Source organism: Neolamprologus multifasciatus, chromosome 6, assembly GCF_963576455.1.
Source record: "Neolamprologus multifasciatus chromosome 6, fNeoMul1.2, whole genome shotgun sequence".
NCBI classification, from domain to species: Eukaryota; Metazoa; Chordata; class Actinopteri; order Cichliformes; family Cichlidae; genus Neolamprologus; species Neolamprologus multifasciatus.
In genome coordinates, this window is record NC_140444.1 from 9527424 (window position 1) to 9551226 (window position 23803).

The 23803-nt window shown below is 39.2% G+C and overlaps 1 protein-coding gene across 1 annotated transcript; it reads right to left on the reverse strand.

The window, feature by feature from the left end:
- Window positions 1-21: 21 nt before the first annotated feature.
- hap1 (huntingtin associated protein 1) lies at window positions 22-23520 on the reverse strand. The gene is given in 17 exon segments (XM_085163094.1): window positions 22-1259; window positions 1261-1651; window positions 2939-3041; window positions 3275-3463; window positions 3706-4043; window positions 4169-4387; window positions 5997-6208; window positions 6542-6616; window positions 6709-6839; window positions 6925-7003; window positions 7159-7267; window positions 8352-8446; window positions 8554-8670; window positions 8908-8984; window positions 19406-19594; window positions 20940-21251; window positions 23469-23520. Coding segments are annotated over 17 exon segments (2730 nt in total). The 3' UTR covers window positions 22-1217.
- Between the last annotated feature and the right edge of the window lie 283 nt (window positions 23521-23803).

A 23803-nucleotide genomic window follows, 5' to 3' on the forward strand; every position in this document is an offset into this window, starting at 1 on the left:
GACGAAGAGTCAAAAGTGAACTTGGTGGAAATGAAAACATTTATTCACAGGTGGTACAGTTTACGAACACACTGACATGTAGAGTTACAGCAAACAACAGCGCACAGAAACAGTCGTTTGGTTAATTTACGTAGAAACACAAATCTCTGTTTATGAATTCTTCCCTTTTAAATCCACATTATCCTGTGGCTTTTTCGCCAGAGCTGATTGATCAACCAGAGTGATGCTGTTTAAATTATCATGATAACTCTTGTACTTATTAAATATTACTTATTGCGCCTACTGTCACAGATATCACTCTGAAATGCCCAGCGTGATTTCGGTTAAATTTAAATCCCAGTGGTTTAAAAATCCCCGATGACACGATTTATACAGCAGATTTCTACAAACAAAACTTTGAGTCACTGCAGTCAACATGTTGCTTCACCGTCTTCCATGCAGCATGCAAATCCGATTTGGTTGTGGTGAGGTTTGGCTCAGAATAAAGTCCATAAAGGTGTAACTTTAAACAGCTTAGAGGTGAAATGGAAGTGTTCATGTGAGAGCAAGTAATGGACTGCAAGGCAGACTGCTCAGTATTATTAACATTACTCAGTTCAGTCACTGGATCGTCAAGCTTCTTCTCAGTGCTTCTTTCTAAGTATAGTTTGACAAACTTATATATTATATGCTTTTGTCAACATAGCAGCGAATAAGCAGGAAGACCAGACTGCGTTTTAGTGCATTTTCAGGGACAGCATTGGTTTGTTTGTGGTTTCTTAACTCTCAATAATTTACAGCAAATCATCTTTTTTCATTTCCCTAAATGACAGTTATTATTTACACATAGCTCATGTTTCTCTTTGGAAACTAATAAAATGACGAGTGAGGAGGTTTTTTTAAAACCAGTGATTGGGGGTGGGGCAAATTGTAAAAGGAAAGTCAAAACACGAAAGTATAAAATATTTCTTTTCTTCATCATTTTCCTTTTTTTGCGTAAAAAGAAGCAAAGTGTGAATCAAACACAGCAGTGATCAGGTGGTTTTCCTGAGATGAAAATGTCCCACATGTAAAGAATAATTTACCGTGCACAAGTTCATAGAAAAACATTGTACTGCACACTACCAATAACTGAAAGTATGGCTCTAACACATTCTGTGGCTTTTCTTTTCAAGACACGGGTGCTGTGGTGGGCACTGAAGTGCACAGTAGGAATCGCATGGCTTTATGCAAAGTCACTATGGTGAATGAGAGAGGAGTGTGGAGGTGAATGCATCACACTTTCGGAGGAGGTCTGACTGCTTCCCTGTCTTTGTCACTGGGGCCCCTCATCCCCCAGGCTGCCACTCTGTGCAACCCAAGACTCTGAAGCTTCTCCACCAAGTTCCAGCTAAAAATGTTCCTTCGTCCTTCTTTGTGTGAGAAAAAGTCTCCTCTTTTGTCTGATACTGTAGAAAATGAAGGTTTTCCAGTGCGGCTGTAGTGCAGGTTGTGGTGGGGATGACAGGAGGCTGAGATGCCGCGCTCTTGCAGCAGTTGCAGGAGTCCCAGTGATGAAGTGCTAAACTCTGTGGTGGCTGTCTGGCCTCCTTGGCCAAAGTGCTGCTGCAAGGCTGGTGAAGTGCTCACGTGCTCACGGTCCCGAGAAGGTGGCAGGCCGAAAGAGTGAAGGCTATTAAAAAAAAAAGAAACAAACAAAATATTAAAACCAAATGACATAACATCTCCTCTACAAGCACATGCATATTCATATAAACCGACTGGGGAAAAAAAGACGATGTGAGACTTTTTGGTTAGTTTAGCACATCAACACTAAAAAGTGGAGAAACATGATGTTAATATCTCAGTGATGAGGAAAACAGATCTGGTGTGGAAGAAAGTGGAAGAGATGGTAAAAAAATATATAATAAAAAACTCATTAGGGAGCAAAAACAAGTAAGAGCAGATGTTACAACGTTAGGCACAGCGTTAGTAGAAGATAACATGCATAACGGAAGTAGGACTCATGGCGTATCAAGTAACATTTACGGACCTCCCACTACATCCTACGTAACATCTAAAAGCAGTGAACCAACAATTTTAATTGTTTTACCGTGGAAGGCAAGGCAGTACATTAGATTTAGGTAGATCTATGTTTTATAAATATATTAAAATGTTTACACAGTAAACTCTTTTCTAGACTTATTGATCACTCATTTCATGCACAGAGTGAGGACTGGAAGTGCTGCAGATCATGCCTCTGTTGTTAATATTACAGACACTAATCAAGCATTCAGAGTGCATTTATAACACCAGGCTTACTTTTCCCTGATGGCTCCTTCTAGAGTTGGAGAAAGAGCCTCGACAGACGTTTTCTACCATTGAGAGGGTAAAGAATGGAAGTTAGGAAAGACAGAGCAACTGTAATCTGTAATATCTATACCTGTTTAGAGTGGACCTATCGTGCTCATTTTCAGCTCCACAATTTTATTCTTGGAGTCTAAATTAGTAGCCTTAGAGCCTTGGGGAAGTAATTAATTCAAGTCATCTTCTGTATAAAATGAGCCATTTTAGTGTTGGTGCCTTTAAAGCCACCTTTCCTATAAGACAGCTTACTTCTGATTGGCTGTCCCTTGCAAACAGAATACTTAAAAAGCAGGTTGGGGCTAAGAGCTATGTGCCTGGGATGGCCATAGTGTTCTTCTCTGACGTCATAAAGAGCATACACAGTGACCTCATTATGTCAAACTTTGCCCATATTTAGTATTGCTGAACACAATTTCACAAAATAAAGAAAACAAACAATTTAGGCCCGCTTTAATGAAACTGACACTGGAAAAAAAAGTTTTGGTTAGTAAATCTAGTTTAAAAGGTTCATAAAAATCCAACTAACACTGCCTTAAGAGTATTTACCTTGGCCAGAGCTGTGAAAAAACACAATGAGCAAAGACGAAATAACCCCAAAACAGTATGTTCTTACCTAGTGGAGAAGGAGGGGATGATTAGGGAGGGTTGGAGGACTTGGCAGGTGGTGATGGGATGTGTGGGAGGGGTCTGAGGGAGGTTGGGACCCGATGAAGAGACTGTGAGGTCATGGAGGGGGAAAAGGTAGGTTAAACTACAGATGTAGGAAAGGACACACATCTAAAGAGTCACTAAAAGACTGAATGAAGATGAACCCTGCACTAATTTTGCAAGGAATGGGAGCTATCCTCTATAATGAGAAGATATGCACTTCAGTAAATATGTCATCTGGAATTGAGTAGAAATGAGACAACTAGTTGACTTGTGTGTGTAGTGTGCCAATGTGTCGTACCCATGCCGTGAGCTCCAGAGAGGTGTGACAGGTCTGGCTCATCCTCCTCTAGGTCGTTCAAGCTGTAGACGTGCTGTATGTCAACCTCGAGCTCCCTGAAGTCTTTAGTTAGGACTCCCGGGCGTGGATGCAGGATACCTCCCAGGTTTGGTTTGGCCAGCTGCTGCCACTGGTGCAGAGTCACTGAGCCTGAAGAGTAGAGATTCAGAAGGTGTTGCCACTGAAGTGTGTGGTAATACAATATAGATGCATTACAAATACTGCTCTCTGAGCAGGGCAGCTTTTCATCCGTGGGATTTACTACAGAGGCTAAGGTGAAGAAGCTCATCATTTTCTGTCTTGTTTTACTTTCTTATGCTTCATCAAGACTGCACAAATGCTGAAACCGGTTTGAAGACATGATTAGAGAAACATAAAGCTAAAAGTTTTACCTTCCAGAGGTTTGACAATCTGCAGACGGTCAGGTAGGTAGGACCTGGATCCTCCCGAGGAGCCGCAGGAGTGTCGGGAGCTACCGTTGGAGTAGTTGGTGCCTGTTGAAGCAGCTGGGCTGGAGGCCAGGCTGTAATTTGGCGTCAGGAAGCCACTAGAGCCCTCGCCTTCCTCACTGTCTGCTGCCAAGGCACGGAGCTTACGTTCGCGTTCCACATCGAAGAAAGGTCGGTCAGAAGAGTGGTTCTGCTGGCGGACTGAGAGTCTGCACAAGGCAGCTTCAAGATCCTGGCCTCCTGGTGTGCCTGGTTGACCTAAACGTTTTGGCCCGCTAACGCTAAAAAGGAAAAATTAACAACATTATTTTAAAGTCAACATCCTACAGCTTCAAACTGTATCCCAAAATGTAAAATCTGTGTCAAATCTTTAGGCATTACTGTGGCATCTGATGTGCAGTCTTACCTGCTGTCTTCCTTCTGAGCATGATTGGAGCTCGGCTTGTCTTCCAAGTTCAGGCTGGCATTATCGGAGCCATAGTAGCTGGTCCGAGGGGTGCTGTTAGAGCTGGAAGGTGCAGACACCGGGCTGGAGCCTGGCACACCTGGTGAGTGGCATTGAGACCGCTGCCTTACAGCCTTGTTCACCACTTTCACGGTTTCAAAAACACGCCAGGGGTGGTTCCTGCCAGAGGAAACAGCAAAAGTAATGACATGAGTGTCTCTCTTACACATTCACACTCCTCCAAAAAAATATTTATTCAGAATTGAAACTCATCAAAATTTTACACAAGCTACAGGAGGGAAATTGTATAATTGCCATTCATTTAGAAGCAACAAAGAAAACCCTTCAAACTTGAACTTAAAAGATTCTCCTCTGTTTGGAGACTCTTTTAGCAAAAGAAACTACCAGGTAACAGTACCAGTATGGTACTGATAAGCAAAAGGGGTCAGTGTTGGGATATACCAAGGTGTCATGCTGTGTCAGTTAAAATGTAGCTGTAACAGTTTTAAGTGTGACCTACAATACTTTTAGACTAAGTCTATTAGCTTAACAGGCCTGCTGGCAAAGTGAATCCCTCGCTCTATGGATCTTAGGCTGATGCAAAGAGTGAGGCAAGTCTGAGATTCTGTTTTTTCAAATAAAATGCGTTATTATATATCAGTGACGTATCTTTCAAATAGTATATGACATATTATTATATGCTGTTAGAAGTTGAATAAATAAATGGTCAAATTTGTAATTGATTTTCACTTCAATTTGAATTTCAAATTCTGGTTCACTTTGTTTAACATTTTGGTTGATGATGTTCTTGTTCTTTGTAGTATATTGTCTCCTAAAACAAAAGAATTACCCAAATACGGGAAATGCATCCATACAAGAAATTAAATCAACAAACTACAGATTGCTTTGAATGCAAAATGCCATAAAAAAGATGCACAGAGCGAGCGACAGATGAAGGAGAAGAAAAAGCAAGAACAGATGTGCGTTTCCTTTTTCATTTCTACGGATCATTTTTCATGGGGGAAAAGTCACTGTCTCCACTATTAATTTGTTCAGAATTTCACAGACTGATTAAAACATATTTGTAATGTTCTTCTTCTTTGTTTATACAAGAGAATGCAAAACAATAAAAATTATACTAGTTTGTAATCAACTACTGGCCCACTCCATCTTCCTGACACCATCTAACACCATATAAAATCATTAATTATCAAATACAAAACTAACATTAAGCATTTATTCAACATTGACATTGATGTAGTTCTTTTAACAGAAAACATTACGTACTAAAAAACGTAAGTCAAGTAAAACTTGTTATTCCCTGAAATCCAAATCGTACAAATTTAATCTAAAAAATTACCACAACAACATATAAGCATGTAACATACTAAACCTTACCAGTAATTATTTTCAAACATGCATCAACTCAGTCAGTACTATTGTACCTGCTGTTTTTTTCCTCTGTAAGGAATGTGTGTAATAAAAGCTGAGCTGCTATAAAAGTAATAAAAGTAAAAGCCACTTGACGAAGGCGTTTAAGTTTAAGGTGTGATAGGGCAGGGAGTGGAACTACCACAGAATTTAAGTACTTAAGGTATAAAGGTAGTTTCCCAGAGCTGAACTTGTTTAACCTTAGTTATCTCTGTAGTTCTAGAAAATAATTCTTATGAAAACAGGAACTGCTACTCAATATCCAAGGTACAATCTGGTCAATTTAGACCAGACAAAGTGGATAAGGATTTTTTTCAGATGTGCATATAAGCCAAACAGACGCAGGTCACAGACTCACTTGTACTCTGAGGGAGCTGGGGTGTCTAGGCCTTTGCGGAAAGTGCCTTCAATCTCTGCTGCCAGTGAGTCCATGGGGAGCACTGAGGCCAATGAAGTGTACCGCTGCACGGTGCTATTCGGCAGGCTCTTGTTTCGAAGATTTTTAATGTCCTCTCGGGCTTCGTGGAGCATGTCCTTACACTCTGAGTACTTGTCCTGCAAGTCCTTGAGCTAGAGACAGGGGGTGACAAATCAGTCAAACTGTAGATCAAGGGGGGGGGGGGGGGGGGGGGGAGTGTCATGCCACTGACAAAATACACAGGAGCAGCTGAATATATAATGCTAAGATAAGCTTCTACACATACATATTTCAGCATATTCAGCATATTTATCTAAAGCCAAAAATGGGTTTCTGTAAACACCTCAAACTCTACATCTGTGTCTATATTATGAGAGCTTTTCAGCCACACACAAAGACAAATCAAAACTGAGCTCATGTAATCATCTTAATCCAAAACCAAATATGCCGTTGAAGTCACAGAGATTACAAAGCGAGTATCTTACCTCAGATTTCAGTTTTTGCTGGCTCTCACGGGAGGCATTCAGCTGGTGGTTTAACTCCTCGTTCTCATGGGTGAGCTAGACGGAAAGAGAACAGAATTTAAAAAGGTTTAACACAAGTATTTAATATAATCCATAACAAAAGCTGTGCACATGTGTGAGCCTCTCACCCCTTTGCAGCGTGCCTGCAGGTCAACGATCTGAGCGAGCAGCGAGCTGATTTCCTCCTGCTGCCTGAGACAATCCTCTACCTTCCGCGCTAGCTCTTCCGACAAGTCGACCACCTGCTTATTGGCAGATGCTGAAACACACAAGTCCCATAAATTTCCTTGTGCCTGACTTATAATTCCCATTTTCATTGACTGAAGCATGACTGTGACACTTACAGAGCTCATCCACACACACCATCATCAGCTCCTGTTCTTGCTCCTCGTAGATTGATGTCTCCGTTGAGAGCTCAGTAGCCTGCAGAAAAAATTATTAACAATCAATTATCATATGTGATGCTGAACAGCAGTCTTGAAAACTCTGTGTGCACTGTACTATTTATTTTCAAATACGTGAATAAATAAACACATAACAAACAGGAATATCTCTTTAATTTCAAAGTTGGTGCATACCTCTAATCTGAGCTTGCGGTTCTCCTCCTCTAAACTTTTCAGTTTCTGCTGTAGGAAGTCATAGTGGATGAAGTTGGTGAGTGAACTTGATGATTCATTCCTTTTCATTCTAAAGAAAGAAAGAAATGCATTTATATTAAATAAAATTCAAATTTTTATAAGAAAAGTGACGAAAATGTTGATGTTGTGCGCTCTGCTGGGAAGTTGATTGGCTGCAGACTCCCATCTCTGCAGGACCTGTACACCTCCAGGACACTGGGGCGTGCAGCTCGGATCATAGCTGATCCTTCTAACCCTGGACACAGTCTGCTTGACCTGCTCCCCTCAGGCAGGTGGCTCTGGTCCTTTCGCACCAGAACCTCTCGCCATATGAACAGTTTCTTCCCCTCTGCTGTTGGACTCATGAACAACCACATGACTGTTCCCACCACTAACACATGACCCTACACTGTGTTCACTGCATCATTCCATGTTTGCACTGATTACCACCTGCAATCATGTGTATATCTATCTACTTAGCACTTTTAATTTTTATTTTTATGTTTATTTAAGCGTTATCTGACAGTATGTTTGTGCTAAGTACCGCAGCAATTTCCTAATGTTGTAAACCTGCTCAACATTTGGCAATAAAACCCTTTCTGATTCTGATTCTGAAAAGAGTGATCAAGTGCTAAATAAATAGGCTATTTTTTAATATAATTAACACTCAAAATAATTAGCATGGATCACTGCGATGAATCTAAGTTAACAGAGTCTAATAATGTGTAATAGGAATGATTAACTGCTGATGGGGAGGGTTTTACTAGCTGAAGACATTGAGAGGATCAGTGGGGATGTTCTGACGTCTGTTTACTTATGTATAAGCCCAAGGTAGTAACCAACAGTGTAATCACAATCCTTCATAGCGGACATTTACCATCATAAACACTGAGGAACATTTTGGTACCACTACAGCATGAAGTCCACTGAAACTACTTTGTGATAACATCTTGAAGCATAGTTAGTTTTTTTTTTTAAAGAGTATAGGATGCATTGCACCTCTGTTACAGATTTTTAGACAAATACAATTTTAGTCAGAAAAAAGCTCTATATGTTAAAGTAAGACTTATACACAATATGCAAAACAAGTTGCCAGCAGCTCGTCATCATTCAACCCTGTGCGTTACACCATATGTGCACATTTGTGTACTCACGGTGACTGCGACTGAGCGTTTTCAATCTCCTCCGTGCTCGCATAGAACTGAAGGAGGTCATCTCGCATCGAGAGCTCATGGCGCAGTTGAGCAATCTAGGAAAACAAGTCACGATCACTTAAGCACAGCAGAGTGTGGCACAACAAAGATGAAATATTTCCATCTCGCTATACAGGTGTGTATCAGGAGCCTTTCTTTTTACCTCCTCCTTTGCAATTTCAAGCTGTTCATCCAGCATTTCATTACGTGCCGTTATTTCTTGGTTTTGCTTCAGGAGCGACTGGCCAATCCGTGCTGCCAATTCCAGATCACGCTCTTTCTGCAAAGTCATAATCAAATATATAAATTAATAAATACATTGAGATATGTTTAGAGTTTAAAATGATTTGATTACACTGTACTAATTGAAACTGTAATTATGTAAGACCAAAACGTTAGTAGATAGCACTGAGAGGGGTGACAAAAATATGCAGAAAACTGTGGCAAACAGTGATGATCTGTGAGGCAGATAAGCCTAATCCTCTTAAATTCCATTCATCTGCTGTCTCTGTCTTACCTCCTCCAGCAGGTGGGTGACTGCCTTGATATCATGATATGTCTTGGTGACCTGGCCAACTCTGTCTGAGGACAGCACTGAGGGAGGAGTGAGAGATGGATTTAATGAATGAAGGAAAAGACATAACTGTAGATGGTAATGGAAGAGAACAGCAAGAAGTCAGTCGTGCTAACAGTAGGATGGTGTAAGGCTAACTAGACATCTAGATTGCTTTTGTCACTTTGATCTCTTCCCGTTTCTACTTTACAAATACCTTTAATAGGTTACATGATATTACGGTGTAAAGACTTTCCTGATATTTCTTGTCCATTATTGTAACATCTCTTTTTTTCTATTCAAAGCTGCTGTGCTTGTTTGCATTTGTCGATGCACTGGTGAACCTGAATTATCAAAAAGATAAAAACAAGATGTCCACTGGAGTGAAGAAAGACCCGCCTACCTGATAAAGTTACATTATTGCTATTTATCATTAACCAGATCTAGAGACACAACAGCTCCACATGGTCAGCCACAAACTGATCCTCTTAGCTTGATCCTTTTTAGCCCAGATAAGACGCCACTAAAGACCTCGTTCTCCTGGATGCTAATATAGGTCTATGTACAGGGACTAAACTGACTAGGTATTCCTATCAGGAAAGGATAACAGTGGCTGGCTATTGACCTGTAACTTTGTTTACATCCTGTACAGTGAAGTAGACATAAACAAGCCAGTTAAAGCTGAAGTGGTGAACAGGATTAATCAGTCATTCGTTTAGGACAGATAAGACAGATTTTACATTAATGGTATTCATGTAATCATCATTTCTAAATTTCAATAGGTTAAATTATTTTTCAGACATTTACTAATAGGTATGATATCGGGGTTTCACTTTGTTTCTGTCTTTGCAATAATGCCTTTAATTATAGGTACTGTTTAGTGGCATGCCTCATTTGTGTAAAATGCATATATACAGTGTTTTAGAATCTGCTTAAAGATGTGCAGACATTGGCTGGATCTGCATCTCTAAAGTTGCATAATCTTACTTCAGACGAAAGCTTAGCTAAAGAGATGGGAAGCTGCCTGGCACACAATTAGACTGTCCTGAATTTGGCCTAGAAACACAGTGATTGGATAGCTGTGTCAGTATCTAATCAGCCTAATGGAAGGAACCCAACCTTAGGCTGGACTGTACCGCATTGCTCTGTGTAAGCACACTTTATATTGGCCATAACTTATAGCATGAACCACATCTACAGGATTTATTTTTACTAAGATCAAAGAAAAATGTGGTCACTGTCAAAATATGTGAGATCAGGAACTTAATTATTTTGTTGAAGACTTCTCAGGAGCAGTAGTGGGGATCATGTGTCAAAACCAAAGAGTTGATTCTAGGACACACACAGAGATGACAAATGATGCTTGCTACCCTTTGGATTCAATTTTAATGCTCACTGTTGGCTATGTAACAGGTCACTTGGCAGGATAATATGTTTTTCTCAAGGACACTGCAGCAAGGCAAAAGCACTTGAATACCCGGCCTCCACTGAATGATAACACTAGTCAGGTCAGAGATAATGTCTAATGTCTCGTATTAAAATCCAATCTCTTTAAAATGTGAGCATAATCAAACAAATGCAAGTGTTACAAAAACCCTGAAATTTAATCTGCTAATGAAAAAATGTCACATGTTCTGCAACATTTCAACAATAGAGATAAGACTTCAAGGTCAATCATAATCCAAACTGGAAACGAAACAGCAAATCGTCACAGTGATGCACGTCTACTTGTGCACTAATGTGATGACCACAATAGAATCTTTAAATTAACAAAGGTTAATCAGATAATAGGTTAACTTCTTTAAATCCTATTGTCCTGAAAGTGCAGTGCTAAGGGGAAAGTCTGCAGCAGGACTACTGGTAGGAACACATTTTCATTTTCACATATCCGAAACAATGACATGTTAAACCAAGAAGAAACACTCTACTTTTTTACATTTTACTGCCTAATATCAGTGGTTACAAGAACATTAAACTGAAGTTAGAGTACTGTGTATTTTTTACACCCTCTATCCCACTGGCCAAAATACCTAATCTTTTTCCTCTTAACCCAGCTGTCACGGCACAGAGCAGATCCAGGTAGAGGTTTTGGGGTCTAGGCTGAGCTAAATCTAGTAAAGTTCAATGGACTGCAAGTCTAATACTGTTCCTTAATGACTTATGTGCGCTTATGACGTCTGTTAGATTGAGGGATCAAACGGACATAGATGAGCTCCAGGAATAACATTTACAGTGATCCTTGATCTGTATTGTTCTGAAGGTGACCATTTGATAGGATTGGCAGGATAAAATATTTGTCTCACAAGACTTCCTAGTGCAAATCTGTCTGTACATTTAGTGCAGTTTAAGCAAGTCAATAACAGTATTAAGGGACAGATCTAAGTTAAAGTACGTGTCACTAAAAAGAAATATAGGACTTATATTTCTGATTAACATTTGGTTTGCACCGTCATGCACACCCACACAACATGCAGCACAGAGGGGGGAAAACACAGCTATAAATGCACACATTAAATAAAAGGCCTGGAACATGTCACACAGTCATTCAGATAAAAACAAGCCTACATAGGCATGCATTTACTTATAAAGTACTAGAGCAGTACCAGATTTTTTTTTTGGTATACAAACTGATCTGGAGAAAAAGCAAAAAAAACTTATGTTATGTAAAATGTCTCAATTTGGCAAATGTCAGTTTAAATTGGTGCATTTTAATGCACCAGTCACATTTAGGAAAAAGCTCCTGAAATTATAGGATTGGAACTAGAGCAGCAGTACAGTAATGCACCTGCAGTTGTTGTTCCTCAAAAGCACATCTATTAAACAGTAGTCATTGTTAGAAAGAGAAATATGTCTAAATTCTCTAAGTTGTCCTGCAATAACTAAAGCTAATTTTGCTTTTGCTATTTTTTGTCCTTTGTTTGTTGCAGGAGGAAGGAAAAAACATATATAGTGTAACGCTGGATCCATACAGTAAAAAGAGAAAACACAAAATGGAATGACTGAGAATTATAATTTGATCGCTTGCATACACAGCTTGGTTGTGCTGCTGCAGCATGCATGGGCATACACACTCACAGGTACTCTGACCTTCACAACACTAAAAGGAAAAACTGAAACTGAATACACTTACAAAACTTTACACCTCTTGATGCTCTAATTTTGAACTAAAGCTTTAAGCAGGGTCTGCAAAGACTCGCTTTTTGTTAAAGGTTAATCTTCATTTGCACAGTGTGTCTTCAGTGACACAACTGCACCCTGCAGTATACGCAGCTCACCATTAAGTATTAAAGTGCTTAGATAACGAGGACCATGACAACGCAATGTACTACAGAGTACACCAGGCAAGAATATCTGAGTTGCACTTGAACTTGACCTTTAATACTTTACTTCTACATTCTCTTATTTCTATTTTCTAAGTATGAGCTCTGCAGAAGAGGATCAGCACATCTCACCTTGTGTCACCTCCCTGCAAAGGTTGTCATTGTTGTTGTTGTTATTGTTATTGCTGTTGTGGCATTTGTTCTCCTCTGCTATTTCATCTAAAAGACTGGAATGGTTCCTCTCCTCCTCGTCTCCCTCAGATGCTGAGGAGCTCCACACCTCCATGGTGATGGATGAAAAACTGCTCTCTGTATCTCCGTCCATGAGTTAAATCCCTCGTTCTTCTACTCCTGCTGTCTGTCAGCTGTGCTGTGACAAACCATTTGTGTCTCTGGCATGAATCTGCTGCCGTGTGTGTAGGGTAAAGCAATATCAACTACACTGTGTGAGTGAGTGAGTGTATACGCCTCTATTTGCGTGTGCATGAGAATCTGAGCTGCTTCTTGTTAATATATAATCCGTCAGACTGTAAGGGCCATCTGTCGTCATGCCTGCCTCCCTTCACCTGGCCACGTTGGACTACCGGGTAAGAAAAGAGGGGGGAAAAGGAGGAGGGGTAAAGGAGGCATCAAAGTCTAAATGGCAAGCCATACAATCTGATATTTATTAATTATTGTTAGCAATAATTAAAAGATATGAGTGACACAAGACTACAAATGACAATAATTCTGGTTGGGGCATTTGGTGCAGTTCAAAAGGATGCTGCACAAAGCCCACCCACCCCTGTAAACCGAGCAAGATAGTAGCTTCCTTCCATGCCAGTGGCTGGTCTAATTCTCCTCACATACGCAGTACCAGATAGAGGAGGGGGCTCTGCGTAATAGTGGTGCAGGCAGAGTCACACCCACCCCCACAGGGGACTGATGGAGGCAAAAGCCCCTGTTCTTAATTACTGAGTAAGTTTTCACAGATAATAATAAAATGAAGAAGTTTTTTTTTTTTCTCTGTAAAAATATTACAGACACTGAAATAATATAAAAGTCACAAATATTCTACATCTTCATCATATATGTCCAGTCTGTGCATCTTGTGACTTCAGTTGTTGCCCAAGCCAAAGCAGTTTCTTACAATCAAATATTTACCTTCTAATTAATTTTTCACCCACAAACTGACTGTGTGCCTGTCAAATTCTGTAAAAGACAGAAGAGATCACGTTGCACATTCATGCATTTGTTATTCCCTGAAGAATGTACGTGAATTACGTGCACGTCCACGGAAGGAATGGTTCAACCATGAGACAAGAGACAACACAACTAAAAGAAAAGCAAATGGTTATAAGGAAGTAATGATGTGTGGACTTCGCCCTTAGTAATAAAAAAAAGTGACAAAAACTTCACTTTCAAGTCACCAGCCAGAAACAAAAGAAAACCTGTAGTCTAGCACGTTCATTAAAAAAAAAAGAAAATCTTGCACATATATTTCTTACGATCACCTTATAAACTTTGAGTAAGAGCTCAATAACATGAAATAGGACCCTTGTGTAACTCATTGTGTGGTTCTTTGTTCACTAAGAGCCAAATGTTACTGATTAAAGTCTGCAAAGTGAGAGCTGATATCATTGATATGAGCTGATATGAGATCATATGCATGCGTGGGAACACCCTGGAAGGTCACTTGCTACCTTGTTTTGCTTCAGGGCATCTACAGAAAAAACGTTGTGCACAGTCATCACGTAGTGCTCGTGTCTGTGGTTGTGATAACTTTATGATCATTTATGGAAAGGTAAAACATGAATCAATATCCAAATATGCTGTAGAACAATGTTTCTAATTGAACCAAAGAATCTCCTTTTACTGCATGCCTGAGCTGCTTCATGGTTACTTCCCATGTACTCCTTGTTAGGGATCACTGGTTTTGTGAATCATTACTGTTATTTTTGATAGTGCTAAAAAAATTGTCTTAATACTTCCTTGACAAACTGGCTATACTACTCATTGTTTGTTCAGTTCATATACGTTTTCACATTAGGTTAAACAATTTCCAATGCTAAACAATTATATTTATTTATTTATTTTCTGACCAGTTACTTACAAGAAAGTCTCATTTTTAGCTCCTATATGTTCCACAATGTTACAAGTTGCTACATTGGATCTTTAGAGCAAAAACTTAGCGGGTTTTTGGCTCTTTAGCTGTATGTTCAAAAATGCAGAAAGAGCAAAGTACAACAGTAAAGCTATAGGCTAAAAAACCAAAATAATGAACTGAGTGGGGTCAACATCAATGATTATATGTGGATTTACCTTACAACATAGAGCACCTTGAGACAACGCCTTTATACATTGTGTACGTGGTTTGATCTACTATCGTTATATAAATATTATTAAACAAATTCAACATTCGGTGACACGCCAGATATTCTACACAATGCTAAAATATGCACCAATTTCAACATTAACTGTGATAAATATTTAGAAAGAGATTTAATCTCAATCCTAGAAATGATTGAAAAATGCTTTTCATTAACTAGCATTATATCAAATGAGTGCAAGACTGCAAACAAAACACAAAGAAAGCACAGAGGGTGTGAGCTTAAGTAAAGAACTCAAACAACACCATATGCCACATGCCAAAAAGAGTCACTGCAGCATGGCACAGTCTGCATGGGTCAGGTTAGTCTGTCCTGTTCCGTATAGCAATACGTGGGTTGGCATCATGAGATGCCTAAATAGAGCCTATTTAGCATTATGAGGACACAAACATGCAATCCTATTACTATAAATCAGGGTTATAGGGATGGGAAACCACTCTAACTCCTTTTTAAATTTTTAAAATATAGAAACAAACAAAAACACAATATACGGTAATGGGGCAGTTATTTACATATTTAGCTTCATATATAAAAATATTCCTTATGAAAAGAAATCCAACTATAATTACAGAAAAATTCAATAGTATAATAGGGTATAAATGTATTAACAAAACTATTAATTCAATATTTAATACCTCAAAGAACTACAGAATCAAATTCTAGGATTCTCTCATTAGCTCTATTTTATCATTTGAGAGCAAGTCAACGTGTTTCAGGACAATAACAACAGATGCATTGAGTCATGCAACTACCCTACAGTAGTTCATGATGACTTCATTTAAAACGGACAATGTATTAACATCAGTGTTGCAAGTGACTGCCAACATTGTCTTTGTAGTGATGTCAGAGTCGCCATTAGGATAGGCTGTTTGCGGAGCTGCAGCATAAACTGCTTAGAAGTCATGACTGCTTAATCGGATTAGTGACATTTGACATCTGCGACTCACCTAAATGTGGTGCGTGTGTGCGCATGGGGGAGGTTAGGTGCACAGTACGACCAGAGAGATGGAAGATCCTTTTGATTTCCTACCAGCAGGTTTAAACATTATGAAAAGGAGCTTCCTGAAATATTTATTCTCCATTTAAAATAATAAAATAAAACATTTAGCATAAATGGAAAGGAAAGGTTTAAGATTTAATATTCCAAGTTTAATACTCGAAAACTGTAAGTTTGTATGACTGGTTAGTTTATCCAGTCTTTGATCAGAATAAAAACTAAATGCACTAAATATAGCAATGACACATTCACCAAACTTTATAGGCCATAAACACAATAATGCAGCTTACTATGAAAATTTTCATATTCACTCTTGTGAGTACTGTTCCCTTTATATCTTTACAAAGCAAACCGAAACGTGCTTTGTGTGCTGCACAACAGCTAACTAGTCTGTTTTCGATTACTATGTTTACAGGCTCGCCTTCACATTTATTGTCTTACCTTGAGTACCTTATCCAGTACAAAGTGGCCGTGAGAACATTCTTGGCCAACCATCAAAAGTAACATATTAATGTTCAACAAACCAAACCTAAACTTTACTCGGGCAAAGACTGAGCTCTAAAACAAAAGGCGAAAAATTAACACAATGATTGTTAGATTTTTCTCTTGGGATAATCTCTACATTTTAATTCTTACTTCCCTGTGAAAATACGCATGTTATTATTCTTTTGATGTTTTAAAGGTAAAAACAACTATGAGGAGCTGAAGTCAGTACATGTTTACTAAATTAAATAAACTTTTTTTCCCTATGGCAACAATGAAACATTTTGGGAGATTGAGCCCACTAAAAAGGCAGCAATTCAGGAAACTTTAGCACAACTTAAAATATTTTATCATCATGTTTATCTATCGTCTGTAAACACAAGTAGAATTTAATTTTGCATGAATCCATAGATACTACAGTTTCAGTTACAATGGCAAAACCAATTCTGCATAAATATAATTTGATTGACCGCAAACATGCACATTGAATAAAGACTCAGAGCTGGAAAACTGAAAAATGATTGCAACTTCTACAAAAGGTACTTTGAGTCAGGGGGTCATTTTCCATACTTGGATTAACGTTTCAGCTGGATTACAGCTTTGTTCACGATCTGATGTCATCCTGGAATTACCTCTTCTCTGAAACTGTTTGGTTGGTTGTCAAAGTGACATGTCGGTAAGGTCAAACCTACTCGGAAACGAGTTAATTTAACATAAACAGGATTAGATGGCAGCCTTAAACAGATCTCAGTCGAAATATCTGCCCGACCATGGATCAAGCATTCTTGTAGAAGGAATACACTGACAGAAGGAAAAACATTTGAAATTGTAATTATACTGTACGACTTTAAATATACTTGTATTTTTTTAAGTGAGAGAGTCACGCTAATTCAACTAGAAGGGACAAACTAGCATAGGGTAACTATTAGCACATCACAAAAGGAGCTTAGCTTGATGACTTTCCTGCTACTGCCCCCAAACGTTTACATATTAAATGAACGAATTACACAACAGGGCCTATGATAATCATAGACTGTATATAAAACACAGACTTTAACGTCTGAAGCTAGATATCAGTGCACATATATTTAAAGTTGCATTTTTTTTCTAACGTCCTGCAGGGGGAGACTGTGGTAGCAAAAAGAGATCTGATTGAACAGAAGTACAAGATAACAACCTGATTGCACAATTCCTTTATCAATTCACGGCATATATAAACTGGGGAAAAAATAAAGTAGTAAAGAAAAATAAGGAAATTTGTGTTCGGTTAATTATTTCTTTTTTGCAAAAATGCTTCTTAGCAATAAATATATATAATAAAGCTTCCAAACTACTGTTAGAAAGTCTGTTTATTCCCCCTTAAATGTGCCACATCTAATGCATTTGTGGGTTGAGCAGCAGAGATGAGAATGTGGGCTCTGCCCATGGAAATTGGCAAATCTTCTCTACCCCAGGTACTCTCTAACCAGACAGACCACACACAGCTAGTCTCTAATGTCCACTCCAGAGAGGCCTCCAGAGATGCCAGGAGGCCTGCCATGACTACCCTTCATCATCAGGCCCATTGGCATTGGTGTCAGCAGCATGTGCGCTAGAACCTGAAAATGTGAAGGAAAGTTATGTTCAGCAATGACTCCAGATTCTGCCAATGGCAGTTGGATCCTAGGGTCAAAGAGATGCTATGCTGATTACGGCACCAACAGGATATCTGCTTTTGTTGGAGGCGGTGTGATGGCGTGGGGCGACATCTCCCTCACTAGAAAAACAAGGCTTGTTTTGGAGTTATCTCAATGCAGAGAGATATCAAGATGAGATTCTGCAACCAGTGGCAATCCCATATCTCCACAGTCTGGAATAGAACTCTGTGCTCCAAGATGAGAATACTCGCCCCCATAGAGCAGGGTTTATTAGAGACTACCTCCAAAATCTGGGAGTGGAGAGGATGGAATGGCCTGCCTGCAGTCAGGATCTCAACCCTACTGAACACCTGTGGAATCAGCTTGAGCTTGCAAAGACAGCAGACAGCATTCGTTCCAGAATGAATAACACAATCAAACTGGCTGACTTAAAACAAATGCTGGTAGAAGACTGTGACGCTGTCCCACAGCTGTGCGTGACCAGCACGAGGAGGAGGTGTCAAGCTTTTGTGCCTGTGTATGGTTCCTCCACCGTTTGTTAAATTAATAAATTGTCACAATGTCTTGTTTCTTCATACTTCAATCTTCAAATCCAACAAACAACACCGAACAAAAGCTGTTTGGCATCAGCAGAGAAGATTTGACAAGTTTTTCATGGGAGCAACCCACATGCTCAACTCTGCTGCCCAACCCAAAAATGAATTTCCCTTACAAATGTCTTACCATTTAAGGAGAAAATCAACAGGCTTTCTAATAGTATAGGATTTGTAGCAAAGAAGCATTGGAAAAAAAAAAAACAGGAAACAAAATCATCCAAACACACATTTCCTTACTTTTAGTAAGGTATTATTTTGAAAATCCTACAACTTCAATTATCTCATTCACAAGATTTTCAGAAAATCTGACCCCTGCCCTTGACCTTAGAGGGATTCTAAGATTTTTAGTTTATGCACCTACAATATCAATCACAAAATCCTGAGTTTCCTCGTTCTTGAGTTATCACATTTACAAAACTTTGGTGTCCACGCTACGCACCACCCAGGGGAGTGGCGACAATACCCATTCAGCCTCTAAGGGCAAAGAGGTAAAAACCCACAGCAAACAAACAACCAAACTTATAATGAATGAAAAATTAGATAATATATGTTTTGGAATGACTTCAAGCAGTGGTGTCAAACTCCAGGCCTCGAGGGCCGGTGTCCTGCAGGTTTTAGATATCACCCTGTTTCAACAAACCTGAATCAAATGATTAGTCCATTACCAGGCTTCTGGAGAATTTAAGACATATTGAGGAGGTAATTTAGCCATTTAAATCAACTGCACTGGATCAAGGACACATCTAAAACTTGCAGGACATCGGCCCTCAAGGCCTGGAGTTCGACACCTGTGACTTAAAGTAATAACTTTAATACAAGAGCTGATGGTTTAACCTGAAGAGAGTTTTGAAACAAAGACATTCCAGAGTATTAATAAACTGAAACAGTTTTGATGTTTAATTTTTTAAAATTCCTTCACTGTGCATGTTTCACAAACAGCTACAGTACAACAAGTTTGTTGCTGCTTTAACAAGAGTTAAAGAAGTCAATATTCCATTTTTATAGCCTTTCTAACAACAACTTTACAGTTCAGTCAGAGCTGAAATGAAACAGTACTCACAGAAGTATTTGAGTGTTTCCTCAATCTGGTCATGTGTGAGTCCCAGTACGACCTCTGGTGGCACCAGAGGGGTGTGCAGCCAGTCGTCGTTGTCATATCCAAACACACTGTCTGCTCGAAGAGTGTAGTTGGGTTGACCCTCTGATAGGAGGCTCACTATCTCAAGCTCTGGCAGATCTGAACAAAGGTCTGAGTGTGGGGATTGTTTGTGTGCACATGTATGTTTTTAATGAAGATTGATGAGTGTATGGATTAATATGAGAGAGAGGAAAAACAAAGAAAGAAAGTGGACATTAAGACCCTAAACAAAGCCAATGTCACCTGCAAGTGTACACTGCCCTCTACTGACAGATGATTGAATCTGCAATGCAATGCAATCCCTTAATACAGTGGTTCCCAAACCTTTTTTGCTAGGCCCCCCTTTGTTTTACAAGAAAAATGTCCCCCCCACCTCCCGCGCACACGCACGCACGCACACGCACAGACACATCCTTTAACCACACACACCCATATTTTGCTCCATTGCGGTTTATTTCACACCTCAAACATTTAGTAAACAATTAAGCAAATACAAGTAATTTGCAATAAATTACAGGTAGTAATAAAATTCGTCCACACGTAAACGGCATTTCGAATCACCGAAAATGGAGATTTTTTAAAACTCCTGTTTTGCGTTTACGTGTGGACGAGGAATACAGAGTTCGTCACGCAACGTCAAAGGTATGTGCCTTTTTTCACATCACGCTGTGCGCCACGTTATTGTTTACATCAGATGATTTGCAGAATGGCAGATAGAGACAAAATACTGTTAATCTGACTATCTGCAGGTTTTACACTTTTTTTTCCTGTGTAATAATATTCAACATTGCTGTCAATACATTTTTCAAAAAATGCCTCTCTGTGCAAAATGGGTTCAAAACCATAAACAGTTGTGGGATACTGTTTGTCCGTGATTTAGACAGGGGGAACAAATCGTGGCAGGATCAGCCTGATATTATTTGTATCCTGCTGTAACTTTACTGTATAAAGAGCAAACATCTCCAAAATGTCAGGAGTAGTTAGTCATTACAACAAGTGTTTGTGAACTAAAAATCAAGAATGTGGGATACTGTTTGTCCATGATTTGAAGAGCCCAGCACGTGCTCCTGATACAGGGAAAACCAATTCTGCAGGGGAGACCTATCTTGGCACTTGTGCAGGTGAAACCAAAGGGAAGATTTGCTTCACCATATTTTCTAGTCTTTGGCTTAGAATGAAGTTGGTTTGGAAACATATTCAGCTATGCTTCATCTCCTGCTTTGCGTTTGTGTGGGCGCCCCGTACTAGCAGTGTCCAAGCGTTTTGTTTTTTTTCCCCTTTTCATACTGCGCCCCCCTGCAATGGCTCTGCCCCACACTTTGGGAAGCTCTGCCTTAATAGATGCACACTGAGTCAGAATTAACTGAAGGAACATGCAGATCAGATTAGTTCACTTGTATATTTAGGTGGGGCACTGACTTTCAAACCACCATTAAAAAAAAAAATAAAGACCTACCAGTTAGAGTTGACACATCATGGCGGGCTTGTTGTCCCAGCTCACTTAAGTACTCCTGTGAAGCAATGTGAAGAGGCTGAGGGTCCACGTCCAGGGACCCCTGAGCCTCCCCCTGCCCCTCATTGAGGGAGAAGGCTGACTGGGTGTCCAGATGGGCCTGTGGGGGCCAGAAGGGAGGAGAAAGAGAAGAACGAGGAGAAGAAGTGAGGGGGGTTGAGACAGGGTGGGACAGCTTGGCTGGGGCTGGGGGGTTCAGGGTGAAGGTCAACTCGGAGCCAGGTGTCCCACTTGGAGACTGAGGCCGCCCGGTTGCTCAGGGGGAAAACACAGGCATCCAGGGCATTGGGCTCTGACTGAGACTGAAGGTAATGACTAGAGAGAGGACAAAGAGGAAGAGAGGGGAGGAAACAAAAGAGAATAGAAACATTAGAAGGTTTCAGAAACCATCTGCAGTTATCTCCATGACAAAAAAAAAAAAACAGTTGCAGCTAAAGTTGTACACATTAGAACATGCACATATGTATGTACAACAGTGTTAATTTCGCTGACCGCTAATTTAGTCAACAGCCTTTTAGTTATGACGAAAGTGAGACAATACCTAAAGGTCGGATGAGTTTGGAAGTGATCCAATCAGGAGTAATATCCTTGTGCAGTAACATTATATGTGTGAAAAACCCCCTGTTTTTCCTGAAGAGCAGGGGAAAAAAAATCACATTTGATCTCAAGGAAACTACAACACTTTGTAAACTGTTTGGAGAAACTCACAACACAACAAATTTTTACAGTTTGTATTTTAGTCACTGGAACAACTTAGTTCCAGTGATTTAGTCAACAAATCTTGTGATATCTAGTCGACTGAAAATAGACTAAAACTAAAAGAATTTAGATACTTAAACTATGACCTAAAGTATGACTAAGACTAAATCAACATTTTCTCCATATGCATATATATACATATATATACACACATACATTCTGTCTATAAACACTATAGTTTGAAAAATGTTTAATTAAATCTGATAAAATGTTCTAGGGATGTAGAGCGGTGTCATGTTAATGATTTATTTGGCTCACGTCCACCAAGATCTTCAAGGTCAACTCAGTGATTTATTAGGTGGAAATTGACAAAAAGCCTTATAAGTTATAACTATTATTCTTTTATGTGTGGTGTGTATTGTCAGCATATAGAAGGTGTATAAAGATTTAAAACATCACGACACATTTGACTTCCGACCCCTCCTTCAATCAATAAAGTAATTTGAAGGTCAAAGTGATAACAATGTTATATAGAGCTATTTAAAATGACAATAGCTTTTCACACTAACATGTTGGCACAGGATACTTTGAGTATAGTTTATTCCGTAATTTTATAATGACCTTGTTATAACTGATTAAATATATATCAAGTATTTTTGAGACAAAACAAAATAAACTTATGATCAAAAACTTAAAATTCAACAAAAATCCACATCAACACAAAAAATAATTAGAATTATATCAAGTATGTTAAAATGGGTTTTAACAGGGCACATATTTTCTCTACACTTGTTTTTACTGCAGTCCAAAGTTCTTAAAGTATATTTTTTAAAAAGAAGAAAACACAATAAACATATACAAAATACAATATAATTCCCTTAAAAGTAAATACTCCCCAGAAAGTGAGCTGCCATGGTGGAGGTTCATGCTCTCTGAGTGCTTCTTGTTATTTTAAGTAATGCAAAACAGCAAGAACTTGTCACATACTACATCATCTCACCTTATCCGTCCTGTCTGAGTCACTCTAGCTGCTGTGGGAAAATTTCCACAAAAACATTTTTAACTGTGTGTTTATGGATATTGGAAATATTCTCACAGAGCTCAAATAGCTTATATTTAGCGCTGCATTATTTTTGAAATAATGCCTCTCTTACTAATTGAAGTCACAGATAAAGGCTTCCTAGTTTACCCAGGAGGCAACAAAAGGACATTTGATACCTCGGCCAAGTTATTGCAGTCAATAAACATGTTGGCCAGAGGGCAAAGGCTTAGTGCCAATTAAAGCAACAGCTACTAGTTCAGCTTGGGCAATATGCACATGACACAAGACTACAGTTCCACCATCACGAATTAGCCCCCCCGCCACAAGTATCCCTATCACCACCCCCCAGATTTCTCTTTATCCACATTGGTGTCTGTTCTCCACTGCACAGCCCATCCAATCAGGTGAGTGCTTTGGTTTGTGGCCAACATGCTCAAATTAGTCCTCTCTCACACTACAGTCACAGACTTCAGCTTTCATATTGACCTAACCTGACCTGACCCACAATTTCTGACAATAAATCTATGAGAGGTTTGAGGAGAAAGTACAGGTTCTAACTAAGACTTCTTCTTAAAGCAATAAAATAAAACTGACCATGGATAGAATAGGTATGAACTAAATTAATTATTCTATACACACAAAAAGCTAAAAGAGAAGAACAGTGACAGCCAAGCTTCTCATATTAATGCAATGTCAGTTACAATTTAGCAGTTACACCACTGGTTAGTTACCCCTGAAGGCAAGCAAAACCCCTGTCACACTGAGGGGTGACACTGGAGGCATGGTTATTAGTTATCTCTCTTTCCTTTGTATTTCCGTCCTTTTACTGTGCTAGGCATAATGCCAGTCAGCTGATTAATCAGCTAGGACACGATTCGAGCAGAACATAATGAAACTGCAGAGATTATTATACCAGCGTCTAAAACAAGAGAAAAAAACTACACAAAACAGACTTAAAATGCCATCAGAGATTTTTGAAAATGTACCCACAACTAGGATAGGGGCAGAATATAATCTCACAAAACAATGATAATTATGGTGTTTTGTGCTATTGGCTTGAACTGAA